We start from the raw sequence: 22,648 nt of genomic DNA, 5'->3' as shown, positions 1-22,648 counted from the left end.
AAAGATTAACATCCAAATTAAACAATTACAAATATAGCAGTATCCATAATTGCTGTGTTTAAAGATTATTTATTTGGAGAGAAGTATGGAGAAAAGCATGTAGGTAGGCAAGTGAGGGGATATATCAGAAAGATTTACCGAAACATAAAAGGGAAAAAATGGCATGAAATATGGGAAGAAAGAATTGACAGATCTGAGGTGCTGTCTGAAGAATACAGGGATGGCTGCCTTTAGGATTCGCATGTTAGTAAATGTGCTTGGCTGCCACCGCTCGTCATGGAACCAAGCAAGGTCCTCAAAAATCTCTCCACCCCAAGGTCACCACAGTGTTCCATATTCTTAACACCTGGATGATTGTAATAGAGGCTCAAATGGGGCACCTGCCTTCAGGCGCTTTTCTCTCCCTTTCAATTTACCCTACCTGCTGCTGCTGTTATCAGATTTTCTTTGCATATAGCAAGAACCAAGAAAGTGTGAATGAATGAAATGACAAATGAATGAATGAGTGAAAAAAATCCTAAAGTTGCATAATCACTGTGGCCTTTGTGAATATTTTTTAGTGATAATTTTTTTTTTAAGTATGCAGAAAAAACATTATTATTCTACCAGAGCCAAGCAGCTTTGGCAACAGAAAGATGGGGAGCAGTGGAGGTCATTTTAAGATACATGAGACAAAAAACAAACAAACAAACAAAAAAACCTGATTTTCTAAAAACTCAAACATTAAGGAGGGAAATTTAAGTACACACACACACATACACGTTTCCAAAATTTAATTGCAAAACAGCATTTTGTGATCTGCTTTTCAAAGAAAGCTAGAAATTATATGGAAGCACACGTTTATTCAAGTTATAAATGATGAAAGTCTCAACATATGCTGATGACACTGTAAGCAGCCAGTTCACGTACTAAACTGCCAATAAAACTGACTCCAGTGCAGATCACCAATGGTTTTACAGAATCACTCAAATCACAAGCTGTAACCTCCCACAAGGTAAAAAATGCATCAAAATTATGAGTATTTTACAATGCAATTTTATCTCATTATTAAAATCATTTTGTCTGCACATTGTTGGAAAAAGCCGTTAATATTTTCATTACTGTGTTTTCATTTATAATTTAATTTAGCAATTGTGGTTTGTGTGAAGTATGTCAATTTAAGAATTGTTTAATTCTGTAATGGCACTCTCACATTATTATTTTTTTTAAGTAGTTATTTGAAGTTTATATTTAGCTCTTAAATTAATTTAGAACAACCTCAACATGGTTTGAAAAAGACTCTGGGGTCCAACATTAGCTGGAAAATGTAGAAAAAGTTCAAAATGCTAAAATAATATAAAAATAAATCTTGTGAAATGGGAATGAAGATGAACTAAGCTTTTGATATTTTTTCCTATGGGAAATAATCTTAATTTTATGGAAAAAAGAAATGATGTTGCTGATGGTACTTCAGTAACAGTTTCAGCAGAAATTTTTAAAAAGGAATCTATAAGACATAGGAAGTCGGACTACAATCAGTAAACTGCTCAGGTCAGTTTGAACTCAGTAATCAGCAAGGTCTTTGCTTAAATCTGCTTACTATGAATAAATTACTTTTTTCATGTCAGTAAAAAATTGGAGCCTCAGAATCATCTTGGCAGCTGTGCAGCATTTGACGCGATCGTTTTTTCATGATGAATTATCAGATGGCATTAACTGCAAGTTTTTACTTCTCAAATAAGAAATAGTGCCCCCTGTCTCTGCAGACTGTACATGGATAAGCGGGCTTCAATGCCAGGCCAGGAGACACTTTTATTTTTATTGTGTGCTTCTCTCTGTCACCTTTACTTCAACTTTTGTTCCTTAAAAAGGTTGGGGTGATTTGTTTTTCTAAACTTTGCTTTTATTATTTTTTATAATATTCATGCATTGTCTTTAACTCAGAATCACTATGTTTGTGGCAGGGGTAAGCAAATGTTCTCTGTAAAAGGCCAGAGAGTAAATACATTAGTCTTGGCAGACATATGGTCCCTACAGCAACTCTCAATTCTGCAGTTATAGTGCAAACATAGCTGTAAGCAGCACATAAACAAATGTGGGTGGGTGTGTGCCAATAAAACTTTATTTACAAAAACATGCAGCAGGAAGAATTAGGCCATAGTTTGCTGACCCCTGATCTAAGAGAATATCTGTGTGTGGAGGCAGGGAGATAACAGTTTCAAGGCTTTAAGAAATACCAACCTCCCGTGCTATATAATTCATTAGGTTTCAGTGGCTCCAAGAATAAGTATTACAACAAAATGAAGGGCTGTAGAAACCCAAATTTGTTTTCACTGGTTGCTTTTATAATAAGTCATAGTTTGTGACTGAATTATTCCTTTATTCAACAATCATGAGCTGATCACCTATAATGTAACCAACACTCTATTTTCAACACTTGGATACAAAGTATACTAAGCCCTGATTCCTAAGACCTACACCTTTAGGAAAACAAGATATTTGGGGCTTTTATGTTAAAAAAATGTAGGCTCTCTGATAATTTTTAGTTTGTCCTCACTACGTTCGCCTTTTATATATGCTGCTACATCCAACATTGCTACTTCCTAACTCAGACCAGGGGAAGACTGTGATTTTGAACTTACCATCACTCCCACCCCAAGGACTTTAGAAGTCAGTGTTCTTCTTTGCTTACTTTATTTTTACTTAAGAAAAAGAGATTCAAAACACCTAGCGCACTGTGTCATACTTCTTTATTTTGAGGTTAGAGGAGGGTTGGGTTTCAATTCCTGTATCTTGCTGCAGTAACAATCTGAGCAGCCACTTCATTCCCCCTGGGGAGACAGCTGAAATAGATAAAAGCATTTAAAAATTTTCACTCTTTAAAACTCATGGTTCTGGAAAATAGAGCATATATACCTAAAAGGAAAGAGCAGTAGCAGCAATTTAAACATTCTTCGAGCCTGCCACGGTGACTTAGCTCAAAAACGTAACTATGCAGATATTTTTCTTAATGTTTCATTCCTATTTCTAACAGATTTCAAGCAATATTTCTAATCAAATTTATTATCAACTTTAATAATTGGTTAAATCATAAGAATTATTGAAGTGCTGGGATTTGAATTCACAATCTTGACATAAGAAAAGCCTATCTCATCCAATGAGGAAAACAAAGTTGTTGTTTTTTTTTAATTTGAAGATGAGAATAATGAAGATTTCATAGATGGTGAATCTATGACACTAGAATTCATAGTAATTCAGTAAACTAGCTGAACTCTGAATTCCTGGGAAGATGTACTAATTATAGTGTTAAAACAATAGGATTTACTGTACTTGATTATGTAACCACTGATTTTTGTGGCTTTTAAGCAATGATGATCCTTGGCAGTTTAAGTCATCTGTTGTGACCACATATGTGTGCGTTTTCCTAGGAAAATCTTTGTCATTGTTTCCAAGCTGAGACTTTCTGTATTCACTTTTTCTTTGGTGACATGTTAAATTTTTCAGAACTGATAGGATACCAATATATACTAAATTATATTCCATGGCCCTATAAAACTGTCAAACTAAAAGAATGAAGTTATCAGATTACAATGTTCCTTAGAATATGTGTAAGGCATAATTTTTATATATGAGAGCAAGCTTATGCCATAGACACTGACCTATTAAATAGATTAAGCTAGGACAGAGTTCAACGGTCATGCTGCTTACATTGGCTTAAGTATAGGAATGTACCAGTGTCTAATGCCTTATAACATGACGTACGAGTCCAGCAAGGACTATGCAAATGAAACAAAAGTAGTCTTGGTCATAGATTCATTTTTAGCATCAACTTAAAGTGAAAAGTTCATGCGTTCCCAATCTTAGGTTGCAGTTTCTAACACAGCCTGGGATGAGTGAGGGAGGCAATATTCTCTGGGAGATCTCATCCTGGCTGCTGTGTCCTTCCCCAGGATCTGTCACTGCGAAGGGGATGAGGAGAGCCCCCTCATCACGCCCTGCCGCTGCACAGGCACCCTGCGCTTCGTCCACCAGTCCTGCCTCCACCAGTGGATCAAAAGCTCAGACACACGCTGCTGTGAGCTCTGCAAGTATGACTTCATAATGGAGACCAAGCTCAAACCCCTCCGGAAGGTACAGTATCTGCAGGGATTGGTTTGAAAGAGAGAACGTGCAAAGCAGGCTTGCTTTAACACGGATTTTCTTGCCCCAATAAGATGTTGCTCACATGCTAATATCCACGAAGAGTCCATGTCTCATGTTGGGCTTACTGTGTGAAATGCAGCCAAGTGTTTTCAGATAATCCTTCCTTCTTTTATTTCTAGGGCCTCTGTTTTTCATATCACTCTTCAAAAAAAAAAAAAAAATATGTGTGCATGCACAAAATATACTGGTAATTCGGTATAATTGAATTGATGGGAACTGGGAGAACGTTGTGCTTAATGAGGTCAATTTCTTAGAAGGTTGGATCATAGATGACATTAAATAATATGAACTCATATAATTTCTTGAAAGTCGGGCATTAGGTAAGAGCAGTAGCAGAGAATGATTCCTTTTATAAGGCGTGGACTCTTTTTTTGTGTTTGCCTCTATCTGGGGATTTGGTTGGATGGTTCATGTATAATTAAAATAGATAGAAAGAAAAAGTATTATTTTCTATATTGTGCATCAAGCTGTGAAAGAGTGGTAAATATATTTTAACCTATAAATTTAATCTTCAAATTCCTCATTTATGTTCTATTTTTTTCTAAAGAATGACAATAAAAATATGCGTCAAACATAAAGTTAGCATCTCACTCAAAGCTAGCAAAGGAAAACTTGTAAAGGATACAAAGACAATGCACTTTAAGTAATTCCCGCCTGATGGCTGGGCCCCTGGATTTTTGCACGTAATGTATTCATCTTTTTACCTAACTGCAGCCTTACATATGTGGATGTCTCAATTGCCAAAAGAGAGTGTGGAGACTGCAGTTTAAATAATGAATCTGCCTAGAGCTGCTTTTTCATTTAAATTAAATGAAAAGAAAAAGTGGATAAAAAGAACATTGCTTGGAAATAAACGTGATGGGTTCCGGGATGAGCAGAGATGTAAAACAAACAAGAATATTCCAATAGGCCTCTAATTGGTGGTTGACCATTGCAGTTCTTCATTAAATCTGTCAATTACGGAGAGGGAGAATAGTGTTCCCTGCTTTTGTGATAGCCTTGATTTTAAAAATCTACAAATGGGTTAGGGATGTCAAAATTTATACACAAAATGCCTTTGGGATGCACACTGTCTTTTTTTTTAACATATGGGGTGACTTGGATGCCAGAAGGTGACAACTCTGTTCCTCTGGTCCTAGAGCAATCAAGTGTCAGAAATAGAAATGGACCCTTACTCCTTACCCTTTGCTTTATCCACTGAACAGATGCTGTGTGTGGTCTGGAGTAACTAAATGATACATTGTACTCCAGGATTTTGTAAATTTCTCTTCTAACCCCTCAGGGAACTACAAATTGTTTCATAGCATCTGTATATTTCTTCACGTTTTTTTTTTTCTTAACCGACATCTATATAAAATTTTCATTTCGACTTTGTCAAAAATAATATTTCAATTTGAAAGCAACAATCTAGGATAATAAAATATTTACATTTTCTCTTATCCATACTCTCTACTCCCCTCCCGTGTGTTTTGTATAGTAAATAATACACGATGCTGCATGGAACTTGAAGCCTTCTTATTCTACCTTTAGCTTTTATAGAATGGCCCCTGATATACAACTTTGATCCTTTCTTAGTATTCCATTCCCAATAATGTACAACCCTATCAGGAAATTCTTTTTTCCTCAACTAACCTGTTTAGAAATTAGAGAAATACAGGGAATACATCTATCTTTTTAATGAATATGAATATTCATTATATACTAAGAAGATAATGAATGTCTTTTAGTAATGAATATGTGGCAGCAACCTAGTGGGACACCTACTATCTGTTGATTAATGAAATACCCTAGCTGTAAAAAAAAATATATATATATATATATATTTCCTTTGATTGGTCATAAATATTAATGAAGGATAGCATATCAGCAGCCTTCATTTTTAATAGAATTTATATATCTACAGTGGATGTTAGAATCTAATGCAGAGGTTGCTTTCTGACAGCCCACAGATGTGTTTTATTTGACCCACAGAGCTTAAAATTTAATTACTTATCAACATTTAAATATGTGATTATTTTGTATAAATAAGCCACATATCTTTATTTGAAAATTACTGTGTCTGGTTTTAGTGTAACCACATTCCCAAGGGACAACACCCAGTGGAGCTAAATGGTGGCTAGTTATTTTAAAAGGCTATTTGCTTTCAATTTCTTCACATTTCTCATCCCTTTCTCTCTTTCTGCTCCCAAGACTTTGTTTCATCTCCCCACGTCTGAATACCTCTGTGGCTCTAGTGTAGGGAAGTGAATTTTCAACTCCTGACCTAACACATGAGTCCTAGACATGAGAAGCATGCATTCTATCCCTCCTTCTATGATTTGTGGACGTTAAAAACCTAGAAAAACTATTCAGAACTTTTACTTTCTCCTTTAAATCTGTGAGGCACTGGGGTAATACTTAAATGGCGGTATCTAAAATGACTTTTCATTCTGGGGTGGTACGAACTACACAGATATGAAGACTTTTTAAACTGTTCTAGATGGGTTTTTTTGATGCCACTAAGATCCATCAACAGGGTTCTTTTGATAGTTTTTAAATGGTCATTAAGAATGACAGGCATAGCATTTGGGTAGAATATAGTCGAAGTACACCCAATTAATTGCTCTCAACTCATTAACGCGATTACAGTTTGGAACGTCCTAAAGACCAACCACAGAAAACAAGCTAGCTGATGATTTTGAATTTCTACCATTAGCCAATGGAGGCAGGAGATTCTGTTTGGATGAAATGGCTTCTTAAAGTAGAAAGGTGCAAATCTTCATAATCTGACAAACCTTGGGGCTTAATAGTCTGTAAAGATATCAGTAAAACCTTACTTCATTAATTTCTACTATTACTATACCAAAATCTATAGTTAGTAAATTCATCAAGGTATCCTAATGTTTCCAGGAGAAAATCTTTAAAGTCTAAATAAGATAAAGAGCTTATTTGAGAAAAGAACAATTTTCAGCATCTTTAAGTCAGTAGTTCAACTACTTTTATAACACTCAAGAAAAGTCCCATCAGTCTGCTGAGTTACCTGGGTCAGAAATAATTCTCAGGGTCTAGAAAAGTCAAAAGGTCAAAAATATAGAAAGCCAAATGACAACTCCATGAAATTTGGAAATGGACACAAGTATTGATTAGGAAGCATAAACTAATCTGTTCTGAAGCTAAAGAATTGCATGAGGTGTAGGTTTGAATGACTTCTGAATGGGAGAAACCAGCTACTGGAGATGAAGCAAAGTTTGAAGGCAGCAAGTGCTACAGACAACCTTATGTCCTCCCCTAAAATATTTCTTTATTATATAGTTTTCCATACAAACTATTTGACAAATATATAATAGAAAATATTCAACTCTATGTATCCATTTATTTGTCTCATTTCTACAAATAAAATGAGGCATGCATCAACTACCCTCGCTTTAGGTTGGACCATATGCACTTGTCATTTTTGCAGATCAAAAACAATTGAATATTGGAAAGTTCATAAAATAAGAGTGTTGTGTGAACTTACTGTGTTAAAAACAAATGAATAATAATTTTGATATTTCTGTATTTACACCATAATGACTTAGAATGCTTTTGTTAAAATATATATTAAAAAAAGTAAAGAACTGCAGTTGACAAATACTATGTGAATTCCTCCCTTTCCTTAATTTGGTGTAGCATCCCATCTTTCAAAAGAGCCAATGTAAGTTACTGTAGCAAGTCAACTGCCCAAAGGTTATTATTGATTCTTTTTTAAGCTGGAGGTCTTGCAATTCATAGCTTTAAAATTAGACAGGGCAGGGAATGCGGCCAGATTCCTAGCTAGGTCTTCCAGCACCGTATTGAATACATAAGATAAATTAAAAATGCATCATTTACTTATCATTATGGGGGATTTGCAATTTCACTAATATAACCACCACAGCCTGAACTTCTACTATGTGCCAGATATTTAGAATATATCACTTAATTAATTTAATCCTCATTGCAACCCTATTTTATATAGGCATACATAAACCCATTTTACAAATGAGGAAAATGAGACACAGTACCAAACTTAATTAATATCACACTCTCCAAAGCTCCCTGATTCTAAAGCTTGTGTTCATTGCACTGGGACTCACTGCCTTAAGTAATCAAGACCCTCTTACTTTAAGTATCAAAAATTTAGTTTTTATTTAAACCATTTCTAATGGAAATCTTTCAAAATAATTTTTTATAAAATAAACATTTTTTTCTAAAATTTTCCTTCTTAAACACGGATATTTACCCAATGTATTTTCCTAATACTTAGTTACGTCATTTTATAAACATCAATTATTTTGCAGGTTGAAAAACATTAATAGCCTCTATAGCTTGAAACACATATAAGGCTGTTTATCCTCATTCTGCTTCCACTGGTCTGCTGTGTTTTGAGAGTCCTTCTGTCTCCTTTTTGTTGTTTCTTCCCTGCCCCCAGAGCCGCCACTGTCACTTTTCTGTTCCTCCAATAGCCCTTATTCAACATTTTTACATAACTACTGCTTTTCTACTTTAAACAACAACAATAACAAAAATCAAGAGTTATAGAATTAGGTCTATTAAAAAGTGGAAGTCGGTTCTAGATGAACTTCTGCAAGATTCTCTTTTGATCGTTGGCAAGAATTTTAGTGGGTATGAACATTCCGGTGTCATTCTAAGTTTCTTGGAGTTCTCTTTGGCATCCTTCTTAATTCTCAGTTTTACTCAAATTACTTGGGATTATGTGATAAGAAAGCCTTCAGCAAATGAAATGTTAATGTCCCCAGGCTGTTCCCCTATAATCAGAGCCCAATGTTGGGGAGGAGTCTTACTGTTTAATTTCTTCACAAATTTTTAGCCTGGAGGCAATGAAAATCTATGCTCTAGTGTGAGGCCAGACCAACCTTTCTTTATACTTCTTTAAACATCCATACTCATAATTAGCAATACATGCTCATTCTCTCATCTTTTTGCTGTTTCAGTTCCATTATTATATGAGCCCCAAGGACAGCCTAAGTGATTTAGAATACTCTTAGGAAATGATTTTGTTTTCAAACTCACGCTTTTCAAATGAACCAAGTAACTTTACCACAACAAGTTTCTCACGGTCCAGTGGTGATTTTCTGTAGCCAAACACTTCCCTTTACCTTCTCACTGCTTCATTCAATGAGAAAGAAGAACCAACGGGATACTTAGGTGATTGCAGTGGGAGGGGAAAGGATTAGTAAACTACAAAATAATAAAAAGAAGATTATCAGAAGAAAAGTATTTCAACTCAATTGAAGCATTATCTTTTCCACTAAAATGTTTTCCTTGTTTTTTGTTTTATTGCCTTAACACATTTATGCTCTCAGAACTACAACTGATATCTCAGTTGAAGTAGTAGTCCAATGTCAGTAGATAACAATGCCAACATGTTCTATGTCAAATAATTATGAGACAGAAAATACAACTGGCCTATGCTTTTTTCTAATAGATAGTTGGGACTTATGACATGGCTTCATCCTTTTGTCTTTTGGCGAAACACTTGTAGGTCAGTTAGTCTTTAAATTTTCAAAAAATAAAATAAAAAGTTGTGCAGTCAGTGTTATAGAACCGTTTGTACAGAATAGAAATATTCTTCTCTGGGCAGCAGAAGGGCTTGTGCTTTAATGAAGCTGGCATCCATAAATGCAGTACTCCGTCTAGGCAGATTTGAGCCTCCACCAGCAGCAAGCTGTGTTCTGAGTGATTGTTCCAAGAAGGTGTTACCGGAGAGTGGGCCCTTCTCGGTGCCCTGTCCTGATTCTTGGCGTCTCGAGCAAAGAATTGAACGAGATACCGAGGTAAAATAGTGAAAAAGCAGTTTATTAGAAGAAAAAGTACTCTTCAAAGAGGTAGAAGCAGGCCTGAGCAGAAAGCAGTGGCTCAAGGCCATTATTAGAAGAGAAAGTATACTCCAAAGGGATTGGAGCAGGCCCAAAGGTAGCATTATTAGGAGAAAAAGTACACTCCAAAAGGTTCAGAGTGGGCCCTGAGCAAAAGCAAGGCTCAAAGGCACTGACTGGCAAGAACTTGGAGTTTTTATCCCTTTTTTTCACTAGAATGGGCTGTTGCTTTCCGGGCATGGACCACTTGATTGACACTTGTGATTGACAAGGGGCTATTACCTCATCTTTTTAGACTGCACATGTTCCTTCCCAGAAATCAGTCTGTTATAATGAGATTAATGAACTTCCAGACATATGTATGATACTATAATGATGATATAATAAGGCCCAGGTGAAATGAAGGTTGTTGTGTCCTTTACTGCACAGGTGTGAGTGACTGGTCTAATCTAGTTGGGTATTTTGTACTTTGTTTCCTCATAGGGGTAGATAATTATAGTGAGAAGGGGAAGTTTTGGGCAGAGAAGGGAGGTCATTTGGGCGGTCGCATTGCGTGGGTTGTGTTGGACGTGCAGGAATGCAGAGACCCAATGCCCATCTCTAACTGCCTGCCTTGTTTTCCCCTTGAGAGATGTGATCCCAAAAAAATGTCTATGGGAAGTTAGGGACAGAGGTCTTTTCTTCTGTATCTGCTTCCTGCCAGACAAGTGGCGTAGAGCTGTCTCTGCCTATTGGGGGAGCCACGGAACTCTCGCCCTTTCTGATCTTAGATCAGAGGAAGGGGTCTCGAGATCTGCCTGAAAGACCATGTTGGCTTCTTTGGTTGGGACTGGTAATCTTGTTGGGGTATCATCTGTATCCCTAAGGCCCCTGAATGAGGAAAAATAGATTTTAATTAATAAATTTCTTAAAGAGCAGAGCTCAAATCTATTCATGTGAAGTGGCTATGTGATGGAAAATCTGTCCACTCTATGGAGCCTGTGGCCACTTAACCGATTTTTCAGATGATGTTAATTGTCCAGGCACTGGGCCCAGAGCAGGTTGGGAAGAACATTACACTTCAATGATTATAATCAAGTATATATCACAAGTTTTAGGGTAATTATATGAAGGAAGGGGTAGGAGCTATAAAACTGGGGAAAAGGAAACTTTAAGGAGAAGGAAACTTAAAATTTCTATAGGAAAGAAAACTTAAAGTTTTTCAGTGTGTGTGGGGGGGCTACTCGTTGACCCGTATCCAAGGCTCCAATGATGCCCAGTTCACTCATTTACTCAGCTCACTGTACCATCTGCTATATGCCAGTTGTGCTCAATTGTGATCCAGACAGGAAAAAAGCCTGCTCTCATAGAGCATATAGTCCATTGCGAAAAGACGGAAAAGGATGAGTTACAATATTTTGTAATAAATTTGAAAGGCATGGTAGGCAGTAGGTGGTGGTGTGGGGATCAAGAATTTTCTGTAACTCCAGAGGGAATGGTAAACGTAATTCAAAGAGAGCAAGCCATGATGTGTTTGGTCTTATGAGACCATCCATATTAAAATGTTTTTTTACAATAGCTATGAACACATAGAAAGATGACTGTCTTTTCTCTTTTGTGCTCTATGCTTCACATAACCTAGGCTAATCATGAAGGTATTAGCCATTGGATATCTAGGACATTTGGAAGAGAAGGTTGGGAATATAGAGCAGGATTTGATAGAGAGTGTCTCAGAGGAGACTTAACTAAACATTCCCTGAATAGTCATTGCTGGCTGGACCATTTCTCTTTAGTATTTCCTTGTTAGTAGATCCAATTATATACTACTTTGATTCTGTTTTTTTCTTTGAAAATTAGCACCTGAAGAACATAACCTCACTTGCTTGGTAAGAATGTCACCTCATGTTACTGTTACAGATATGAAAAGAAACATTTAGCTTCCATCAGATTTACTATTGAAGTTGTTAGCAGAATAGAGTTCCATCCTTGGAAAAAAATCCATTTTTATTTTGACAAGGACAAGGGATGCATCGAACTTCTTTTTCTATATTGGGTATTTTGATATATGAAACATAAATTATGCTTAAAGTGATGGAATCAATATTACAGTGATCCATATGGAAAACATCAAATTAGAATGTGCAGAAGCATATGTACATCCATGTGGGCACGTGCAAACACACAAACTGTTGCAAATAAAGATTTCCCTAAAGCACCATCTCATGATTGAGTTTTTTTATGAAAAAGAAATTATATTTGTCTTTCATTTTAAAATTTTTAAGATGACATAATGATTGAGTTTTGAATTACCGTCATAGTTTAATTTTCCTCCAGCTAAAGATTTTTTTTCTTTCTCAGCTGGGATTTTTTTCTTAATTTATTATTCCAAATTTTCAAATCTTGGCATAAAATATAAGAAAAAATTCCCTAAATTTTTGGCTTAATTTTGTAAACCATAAGGCACTGAAAATCAACATGGCTTTCTTTCAAGCAAATATTTCAGACAGATCAAATTCCGTTTCTATCAGATTGACAAGTAAGAGAGAAGTGAGGAAGTCTTTGATATGATCTACCTGGAATGCTGGTGTCTAGCACCACGGTACATGCATCGACATGCTTGTGTGATGTTATCAACGTTATAAGATGCAAGATGGCTGAAAGGTTTTACTCCAGATGAGAACTAATCTCTCCCAAGTCAGCTTCCTTCCAATTTTCTACTTTTCTCTGAATGGTACCATCCAGTGGCTCTGCTTCTTTTGTTTCCCACATGGTTATACCACCCACAGCCTCATCCTACCAATGCTATTATCTTGCGTATGAATGCTTTACCCCAAGTTAGGCTAATTGACCCAGCCTAACTCTGGTTCTGAAGCTTAGTCCCTGAATCTTACCTCAGTTGCTTTAACTATAAAATGAGGAGACTGGACATGAGTACCTTTAAAGTTTCTTCCAACTTAAAATTCTGTGGTTTCATGAAAACCAAACTAAGGAGTCCACCGAAAGAAAGAAAAGCGGGGGGTGGAGGGTGGGGGAGAAAGAGAGAGAGAGAGAGGGAAGGAAAACAGAGAAAGAAACTTCACATTTAAATGAATTTTTAAATGTGCCGAAGAAAAAGTAAAACAGGTATAGAAAAAATCCTTCACAGTTACAGTAGCTTAGGCTGTGCAGGACAGGATTTCAAGGTTTTAATCAAAGAAGTAACGTGTATGCTTCCTTAATCTTTCCTACTAGCCTTTAAAGTGAACTATGGTGAAAAAACACAAAGCATGCCCTCTCTATATTTAAAAACAGAACAAAACCATTAAAAGGCATGACAAAAGGAAGACAAGGGAGAAGAACTAGAGACAAAAGCGAGGAGGAAAGAAGTGAGAAGACACAAGAGTGTTTGACAGCAATTGAGTATTAAGAAGTCATCCTGAGAGGTCACTAGAAGCCAGGCCACACTTCATCTTTCTTATAAGTTGTAAGCAGGTGTAATGGTTGTCTTATAAGTTGTAAGCACATGTAAATGGTTCTTGACAGCAAGGCTGTTCTGCAGTCCTGGGACATACATGGAAGACTTCTGACCCAAGAAAAGAGGCAGGCTGCGCTGAAAGCCATTTCCTCCTTGGTTCAGTAAAGACAATGAGTGTAGACGGAAGTTCTACGCAAATCCGTTTAGTTAAGTCCAAGAAAGATATTCTATTTTGTTGAAGGCTAGGGTTTCTGTAAATGTAAATATATAGCTAGTCTAATACAAAATATATTCTATAAATGTATAGCTAGTTTAATACAAAAGTCGAAATTTTGATGAAGTATTTTTATCAATAAACAAAGCTAACTAATTTTTGAGTTACATCTTTTCTGCATCTAGGAAATGGCTTATCTCCTAAGAGACTGATAATCTCCTCTTGGACTCTTTTCATACATCAGACCACACCAAAGCCAGTTGTGTCTAAAGGACCACACTTGAGAGTGTTCCAGTGATGCCTCGCTATGATCCACTACTCCCTCTTACTCATTCATTCAACAAATATTTACTGAGCACCTACTGTGTGCCTGTCACTGTCCCTGGCACTAAGGTTATAGTGATGACCAAGCATCCTCTGATCTCAGAGAAGTCACATTCTTGTGGGGTAGGATCATATTAGGGAGTTTGAAAATGAGTTAGAAATAATATGTTGAAATAGACTTAAAAATGGTATGGGAGGTAATTTTAGTAGCTCTGGACAGGGTTAATCGGATTCCAAGTATTAAATTATAACTGAAAGTACGTTTATGGGAATTTTTAGGTGAGAAAATCCTCAATTTCACAACTGCCTCTCCCTTAGGGGAACAACTTAATAAACAACATGAAGATGAAAAGGTTGTGGAATCGGGGCATCCCAGTTTTGGGTACCCCCCTCTCACAAGAGAGCTGTACTTTCACTTTAATAAAAATCTTTGCTCTTCCAAAAAAAAAAAAAAAAAGGAAAGAAAAAAAAAAGAAAAGTTTGTTGAATGAATGTCGAGAACCAGAGCTAGGAAGATGTATAGAGATGCACCACGGTTTGCTTTAAAGGGTAATAAGAAGGATTAACAAAGCATACACATTGTTTCCTTACAACTCGAACCGGTCCAATTTGTCTGAGAAAAATTACCAAACAGTATCTGAAGAGTGCTGCTCAGTCCCACAGATGATTTACTTTGTAGCAGAAGCCAGAGAGGTAATATCAATGAATGAAGCAGTGTGGTTGTGTGATGATTGCTGGTAAATAATGCAGTGCAGGGGTGTGATAAGGAGACTGTGGCATTCTGGAATAGGTGTGCTACCTAAATGGAGTCGGAGCCCCGATTCACCTGAGCCTCTGGCCTGGAGCACCCTTGAGCAGCCAGTGCCTCCGTTTGGCATTAATCCTGGCATTCTTCATCCCATGATGCCTGAAGATATCTGGGAGTTTCTGGTCTTTGGGGGCCACTGCTCCCTGTGATATCCGTAGATCAGTTAGTGCAACCGTATGCTTTACCAGGGGAAGACGATCCCAGCAGGCCAGATGAGTATGTCTTCCTGCAGGTACCTCAGCTAAGAGGGGCTGCCGGGCACTGATCTTCAGTCTGACTTCTGACTCAGACTCGTAGCTGCTCAGGAAGGTCTGTGAAGCAAGGCCTGGTCATCAAAAGGATATTTCCAAACATCTTTAATGGGCAGACTTAAGGCAAATAGACCAAGTCCAGGGATGAATCTGTTTCTGTAAGAAAAATAATCCCCCACCTTTCCTCATTGCCCACAACTTCTGTCTGCCCAAATCCCTGAATCACAGACAGCTAACAAATGACTTTGTGGAAATAGCAGAAATTCAGCTTACCCCTTGCGTTTAGCTCAATAAACACCCCAACCAAAATCATCACAACTTAAGAGTTCTTGCTCCTCACAGGCCATCATTTATTTCCTTCAAAAATCATTCAGATTACAGGGAAGGTTACAGGGAATGTGAGTGAAAAGGTCTGTGGCTAAGCATTAAATCATCCACAACAATAATAAGGGATCAATAGATAGTATGTAATCTCAATGTGTTATCAATAGTATCAATTATATAAAATGATGGAGGTAAATAACACCCACCATATTTAAAAGTGATTGCCTTTAAACAACGGTGAAGAAGGGTGCAGAAGGGTAGACCAGGAGACTGCCATAAAAAGAAATTCTATGTAGTCTTTAAATGACCTTTTCCTGTAGGTCTGGAAATAAATCTCAAAAATGAATCAAGTTTTGATTATTCTGTAGGCCTGCGATTGGACATGAGCTTCTGCCTTCCTCACAAACTCCCAGGTGACGCCAGTGCAGAACCATGCTTTCTGTAGCTTTGACTCATAAGGAAAAAAATAATTCCCAACTCAGATCTTTCAATCATTCTGATGAATCAAAAAGAAAGTCTGCATTAGAGTACTAGATTGTCTTTCACATCTCTCCCTTGCTTTGTAAACTCTGTGAAAGATAGTCTCAGAACTTTCCTCTGTGAACATTACCTAGCTAAACTGTAAAAGGAAATTAGTGGGAAAACTGGTGAAATCCTAATAAACCCTAGATTTAGTTAATATTAATGTGCTAATGTTGGTTTCATTGTTTTAACAAATATATTTTTGTAATGTAATATGTTAACATTAGGGACACTGGGTGAAGGGTATATACAACCTTTGAAAATATTCTGTAAATCTAAAATTATTCCAAAACTAAAAGTTTAAATGTTAAAAGAGTGAAGAACAAAAGAGGTGAATGCTGAAGTACTCTGATTAGACGAATGAGAAAAATAAGGAAAAGGGGGCCCCAGATTTCTTCCTGTTCTCTGATAGACCCTGAAACTCGGAAATATCCTTGGCCCCTAAAGAAAAGAGATTGGAAACCACTAAATCTAACATTTTATTTTATAAGGGGGAAAGAAAACATAACACCCAAGGATTGCTAAACATCTTACTCAAAATTAGATGTTTGTGTAAAATCAGGACCAGAAGGTAAGGCTTCCTTCTGTCATGTCAGTTGCTTTTCACCAGCGGTGTGTTTTATTTAGATATGCCTACTTTCTTCTCTCTAATAGAAGGATTTTTTTCTAATGTGACCACAAGATAGACTCACATATTTCCCCCAAACAGCTCCCCTGTGAGACTGACCTTTGTGTGGTCACACTAAATAGACCAAAAGACAGATGGCCCACTTACCACGAGACATAAAATCGTGGGAGAAAGATGAGTTCCGTCTTCTCAGATAAAACCCCTGTTTCCTATGGTCCTAGAAGAGTGTTTGCATGGAAACTGTGTTGGTTAGCTTGTCAGTTGATAAGGTTGAAGGACTGAGCTAACAGCACAGATCATGGCTTTATATCTGCTTAGATTCTCTATATTCTTCTCTTAATTGAGAAATCCTGATGTTCAGGATTGAAGCAGAAGCTGTCCGTGATGACTACTTTGGCATACTTCCCAAATCATGGCCTATTTTTCTACCTGCTGTATAGTCAGTGAGTCATTGTTGATGCCACGCCTGTTCAACTGTCCCTTCTAAAGATGCTTCTCAAAAGCAGTGTTTCCATTTATCCACCAGTACCTTTAAATTATTCATAGGCTTGGAGTGATGGTTTTCGCCTCTAATAGACACAAAGCCTTATGAGTAATACTGGCCTTTCATGCAAATGATGGGTCCATCTATTTTACTTCTCTTTCTATTACCCAGGAGAAACAAACTAAATGTCACTTGGAACAAAAAAATTTTTTGTTCTTAGCCTTCATATTCAAGGGCACACTCTGCTAGGTTCCTGTGACCTTGCACATATTGCAGTTGTCACTGTCTACCCATTTATACCATCTCAACTCATAGTAGCTTGAGCTAGTGCTTCTCAACTTGTTATCACAGAGGCAGGCCCTCTGTTTCTAGGACATGTGCCTCCAGTCCCAGTTCCCTTTCATGATCCTTAAAGCCAGGAAATGCCAAGTTCGGAAGGCCAGCCCAGCCACATAGTATGTCTCCTTCATTCAGGGCCCGTCTCTGATAATATCAGACAGATCACAGCATGAGACTGTGTTGAAAACAAAACTCATACTGTAGTTTAAGCCAAAGAAAAGCGAAAAAGCATTTATGGAAGGAAAATCCAGGCTCCTCATTCAAAATTGCTTTATGGTCATTTTTAAAAGAAGAGTATCAAAACTGTACTAAGAACACTGTCACAGAGGGGTGCTTGCTGAGGGGAGGAAACGAACTTGTTCAGTAACGTAGGTTTTAAGTAGCAGGTTTTGTCTTAAAGTCATGATACTCTACAGATAAATCTCTCCTCAGCCCTGCCAGGATAATTGTTCTAGAGAGCATATATGCTAGCAGGTTTTGTTTTCTATTCAGCTAATAACTAGCTTTGTTGTCGTCATCTTTATTATGCTTATTATTTAAGAATATGCAATATGGGCAAGTGATATTCCCCATAGAGAAGCTTTGTGAGAGACTGCTGGGAAAATCAGCGGAATCTGGGCATGATACAATTTTTCTTAGTAGAAGTGACTTTCAGAGAATATGCAGAAATTCCTGCAGTCCTTTGGAAGTGTGATGGTTTAGAGGAGAGGGTGATGGGGTCTTGAATAAAACCCTTGTACTTTCTGTCTTCTTCCTGTGTTCCTGACTATTTTGCCCACCTAGATTTTTCACCTGTTTTCCAACAAGGCTCATGACAAAAAGCGAGAACTAATATTTTATAGGTCAAGTAACACTGCCTTGCAGTGGGATTAGTTTTCTTTTAACCTAATTTAGTGAATAGCTTGCAATCTTGACATACTAGAAGGTCCTGCATTGCCATAGATTTCTTGATGCAACTAACCCATGTTGTCAAGGCAACACACAGCCCTGTTTTCTCCGCTCTGGAAAACCATTTCCAATGTTGCAAACCTTAAATCACAATCATCTCTTATAATACACAGGGTCAAATACATCCTCTTGCATGCACAAGGCTATTACTTTTTTATAAGATGTCGTGTCATTACAGGGAAAGAATTTGACTTGAGGGATGATATGTATATTAAAGCATTAAAGTTAAAATAATCCCATAGCCATTTATGTCCTATCTCTGCATTTCCAGGAGATGTGAGATTGTTTACTGCAGGCAGTTACATTTTTGAAGCTGTGGGAACAATGTTGGCTTATTTTGACTAATTTCTATGTAAATTGATTGCAATCAACACCTTTTTCATGGTTTGTGAAATTAAATCACTTAAAAGCAAAGTATTTTCTGGGTTTAACATCACCCACCTGTTGTATATTCTCCCACTTTTTAAGAATCAAGACCCAGTTCTGAGATTTCTTTCCATGTCAGTGGGGTAACTCCACAACTCTCTGGGAAGCTATGACATTATCACGCTTAAATCAGAGACTGACATCAGAGCCCAGAGGTCTGGGCTCCCAAGTGATTGGTTTAAAGGAAAATCTCAATGAAAGGAGAGTAAGGATTGTTTTACTCTTTTTACTAGCTTACTGTTTACAAGAAAACTGGATTAGGTTAAGATTCTTAGTGAGGTTTGAAAATTTGAAGACTTTAATTTTAGACATAATCATGGTAATGCAACTCACAGGCTACATTTAACTTACATAGTGATTGGAAGTAATTCTTAGTCACTCATCCAATACTACTGGTCTGATTTCTAGTTATTCAACTATTTTTAAGACTTCCTTCCCTTTACATTTTTGTTCAAAAGTTGATTACATAAAAGGCAGCCATGTTTTATTTCATGATTCCCAAAGGTTTGAGAACGCAAGTGTGTGGCTTTAAATGAAGTTTCTATATGGATCTGAATGGCTCAGAGCATTTTTACATTGCACATTTATTAGATTAAACATACCTCAGCTCCTTTCAGCTGCCATTCTTATTTCAATAAGGTAAAGAATTTTATTCATGTAAAATAGTACAAATTATTGTACCCACTGTTGAAGAATTGGCATTATTTTCTTTGCATTATTGTGAGTTGACAGATCTGGCATTCAAATGTCAGTCAGTCTACAAAACCTTGTAGCTTGCTTCGCTCAGCCCTCTCTTATTACAGCCTTCAAAAATTATTATCACTCCATCACCAAGCACAATGGATTTGAGCCAGCTTACAGAAATACACACCAAAACGTAAGGTGAATGGTTTAAGGAGGTTGTAGTAAAAGAAAATGAGTGGAATAAAATCGTAAGGCAAACATAAGGAAGATGCATACCACAGGTCTTGTATGCTATTTGTATGTGAAGGGTAATTTGCTTCTAAAATGTTTAGTAGTCAAAGCAAGGAGGGAAAATGATCAATTAAATAATGTGCCATATATAAATATAAATGTTTCAGCAAATACACAGATTATCAGGTCACTGTGGTCCTGGGGAAATTTTCCTCTCGAGTTACCATTAAGTAAATTTGGTCCAGGTGTAGCTCATGTATAGTGATGATATGCTAAGATGCATTAAGTTCATGTCCACAATGATCAGCCAGAACTTACTGGTTGCTTACTGGTGCCAAACACTGTGCTGTGTGCTTTGTTGCATACATAACCTCATTTAACCCTCCCAAGAAATAGGAAATAGATGTTCTTATAGTGTCACAAGTGAGAAAACACAAATGAGACCTAGGGAGTTTAAATAAATTGCCTAAGTTCTCAGTTTTTATGCAAAGGGCCTAGAATAGCCAAATCAACTTTGAAAAACAGGATAAAGTTGAAGGAATAATACTACCTGATTTAAAGACTACCAAAAAAGCTATAAATAAACGTACAGGAATTAAGGCAATGTAGGATAGTTGTCAAGACTAACAAATAGATGAACGGATCAGAATCAAGAGTCCAGAAAGATGCAAAAGCAATTCAATAGGGAAAGGATGGTCTTTTTAATAAATGCAAAAATATATATATAATCCATATCTCACTCCATATACAAAAATTAACTCAAAATGTATCCTACAAATGTAAAACCTAAAATAATAACATTGCTAAAAGAAAACATAAGAGAAAACCTTTATGACTTTGAGTTAGGCAAAGATATTTAGATATGACACCAAAGCAAGATCCATAAAAGAACAAATTGCTGTATTGGACTTTGTCAAAATTAAATACATCTACTATTCAAAAGTCACTGTTCACACAGTGTGATATGTATAGATGATGCATTGCAAAATTGTACACCTGAAAACTTTGTAACTTTACTAACAATTGTCACCCTAATTAACTTTAATTATAAAAGAAAAAAAAGTCACTGTTAAGAAAATGAAATGACAAGACACACATTAGGAAAAAAATATTTTCAAATCATATATCTGATAAAAGACTAGTATCCCACATATGTAAAGAACTCTGAAAGCTCAACAATAAGAAAACAAACAACCCAATCAATTAAAATGGCAAGAAATGTCAATAGACACGTCATCAAAGAAGATATACAGATGACAAATAAAAACCTAAAAAGATGTTCAACAGCATTAGTCATTAGAGAAATGCAAATTAAAACCACAGTGATATCACTGCACACCTATTAGAATGGCTAAAATTGAACAGACTGTTCATATCAAGAGTTGGGAAGGATATGGAGGAACTGGAACGCCCACACACTGCTGATGAAAATATAAAATGATATCACCACTTTGGAAAAGCTTGGCAGTTTTTTGAATAATTAAGCATATGCCAACCATATACTCTGGCCATTTCACCCCTAGGTATTTATCCAATAGAAATAAAAACGTATGTTCATAGAAAGACTTGTACATGAAAGTGCCTAATAGCTTTATTTTTAATACTCTCCTACTGGATACAGCCCAAATGTTCATCAGGTGAACAAATAAACAAATTTTGGTATAGCAATACAGTAGAATACTATTAGCAATAAAAGGAATGAATATTGATACATTATATAATATGGGTAAATCTCAAAATAATTATGCTGAGTGAAGAAAGCCAGACAAAAGAGCATGTATTATTACAATTTCATTTATATAAAATTTTAGAAAATGCATAGTAATCTACAGTGACAAAAAGCATATCAGTGATTACTAGGAGAGGAGACATGGGAAAGGCTGGGTGAGAGGCATCAGAAAAGGGTAGAGGAAACTAAGGAATGATAGATATGTTCAGATTCTTGATCATGAGAATTTCGTGGGTGTAAAATGTATGTCAAAATTTATCAACTTTTACACTTTAAATATATGCAGCATACATGTCAATTATATCTCAATAAAGTTATGTTTTTAAATGATGTAAACAGAAAACAGTTCAAGGCTTCTTGCCACTAATTAAAAGGCTTCCCCAGTATTACTCCTCTAGACACCCAAAGCTGTCCCCCTTCCTGTATGTACAAATGTCCTGGGACAGGGCAAAAGGAGAGTGGCGATACCAGCTATGCAGATAGATTCTGAGAGAAGCATTGAAGGGGGCATTCCTGCTTGGTGGCCAATGGGTGAATAGGTAGATGGAGGTAAATTCCAGTCCTCCTGGGCTCCACTGAGGGGAAAAATGAGAGGCCTACGACACAACCACAGACTAACAGCGGATTAAAGTTAATGATGGGTGGTCTTTGAGAAGTGACTCAGACCCGGCACGGCTCCCATCTTTCAAACAACATCTCTCAAAGTGGTCCTCTGTTAGATACATTCTCCCAAGTTCTTCCTGAGCAGCAGGGCCTTTGCTTGCTTGAAAAGCTTCTAGATGGCTCTCGTCATCCAGACTTCCAGCTTGGGTATGTTTTTCCTCCTCCCTCCATCCTCTGACCTCTTCTTAGCACAAAAGGAATCTGCCTTTATACTTTCCTAATTGTCAACCATTCCTCATAGCTTCCCATCTCCATTCTGCTGGTGCTCCAAAGAAATAAAGATAGCTTCAGAATTAAATTTCCATTTTGAAATGGCCTGAATGTTTACATTCTAATATATGTTTTGTGTACATAACAAAAAATTGGAGATATAAGTTGCAGATGAGATTATACATGATTTTATCGGTTGTCTGTACTTTATAAATTTTCTACCGTGTTTCCCCAAAAATAAGACCTACCCTGAAAATAAGCCCCAGTTAAGATTGTCAGCCAGACAGACACATTTAGTACATTATGACAATGTTCCAGAAGAAGACGACATGACTGTATTTGAAGAGATGTAGATTGTTGTACATGAAAAAATAAGGCATCCCCTGAAAATACGCCCTAATGCATCTTTTG

The 22,648-nt window shown here is 36.7% G+C and overlaps 1 protein-coding gene across 11 annotated transcripts in view; it reads left to right on the top strand.

Annotated features, from left to right (window-relative positions):
* MARCHF1 (membrane associated ring-CH-type finger 1) overlaps nucleotides 1-22,648 on the top strand; it is a 633,309-nt gene that overhangs the window by 581,210 nt on the left and 29,451 nt on the right. For all 11 annotated transcript variants that reach the window (XM_074337792.1, XM_074337794.1, XM_019737038.2 and 8 more), the window contains one exon: nucleotides 3,930-4,110. In XM_074337792.1, the coding sequence (XP_074193893.1) occupies nucleotides 3,930-4,110 (181 nt within the window). The remainder of the gene's footprint in view (nucleotides 1-3,929; nucleotides 4,111-22,648) is intronic.

Source organism: Rhinolophus sinicus, linkage group LG07, assembly GCF_036562045.2.
Source record: "Rhinolophus sinicus isolate RSC01 linkage group LG07, ASM3656204v1, whole genome shotgun sequence".
Classification (NCBI taxonomy): domain Eukaryota; kingdom Metazoa; phylum Chordata; class Mammalia; order Chiroptera; family Rhinolophidae; genus Rhinolophus; species Rhinolophus sinicus.
The sequence above is the reverse complement of the archived record's forward strand: the minus strand, read 5'-3'. Positions and strand labels throughout refer to the sequence as shown.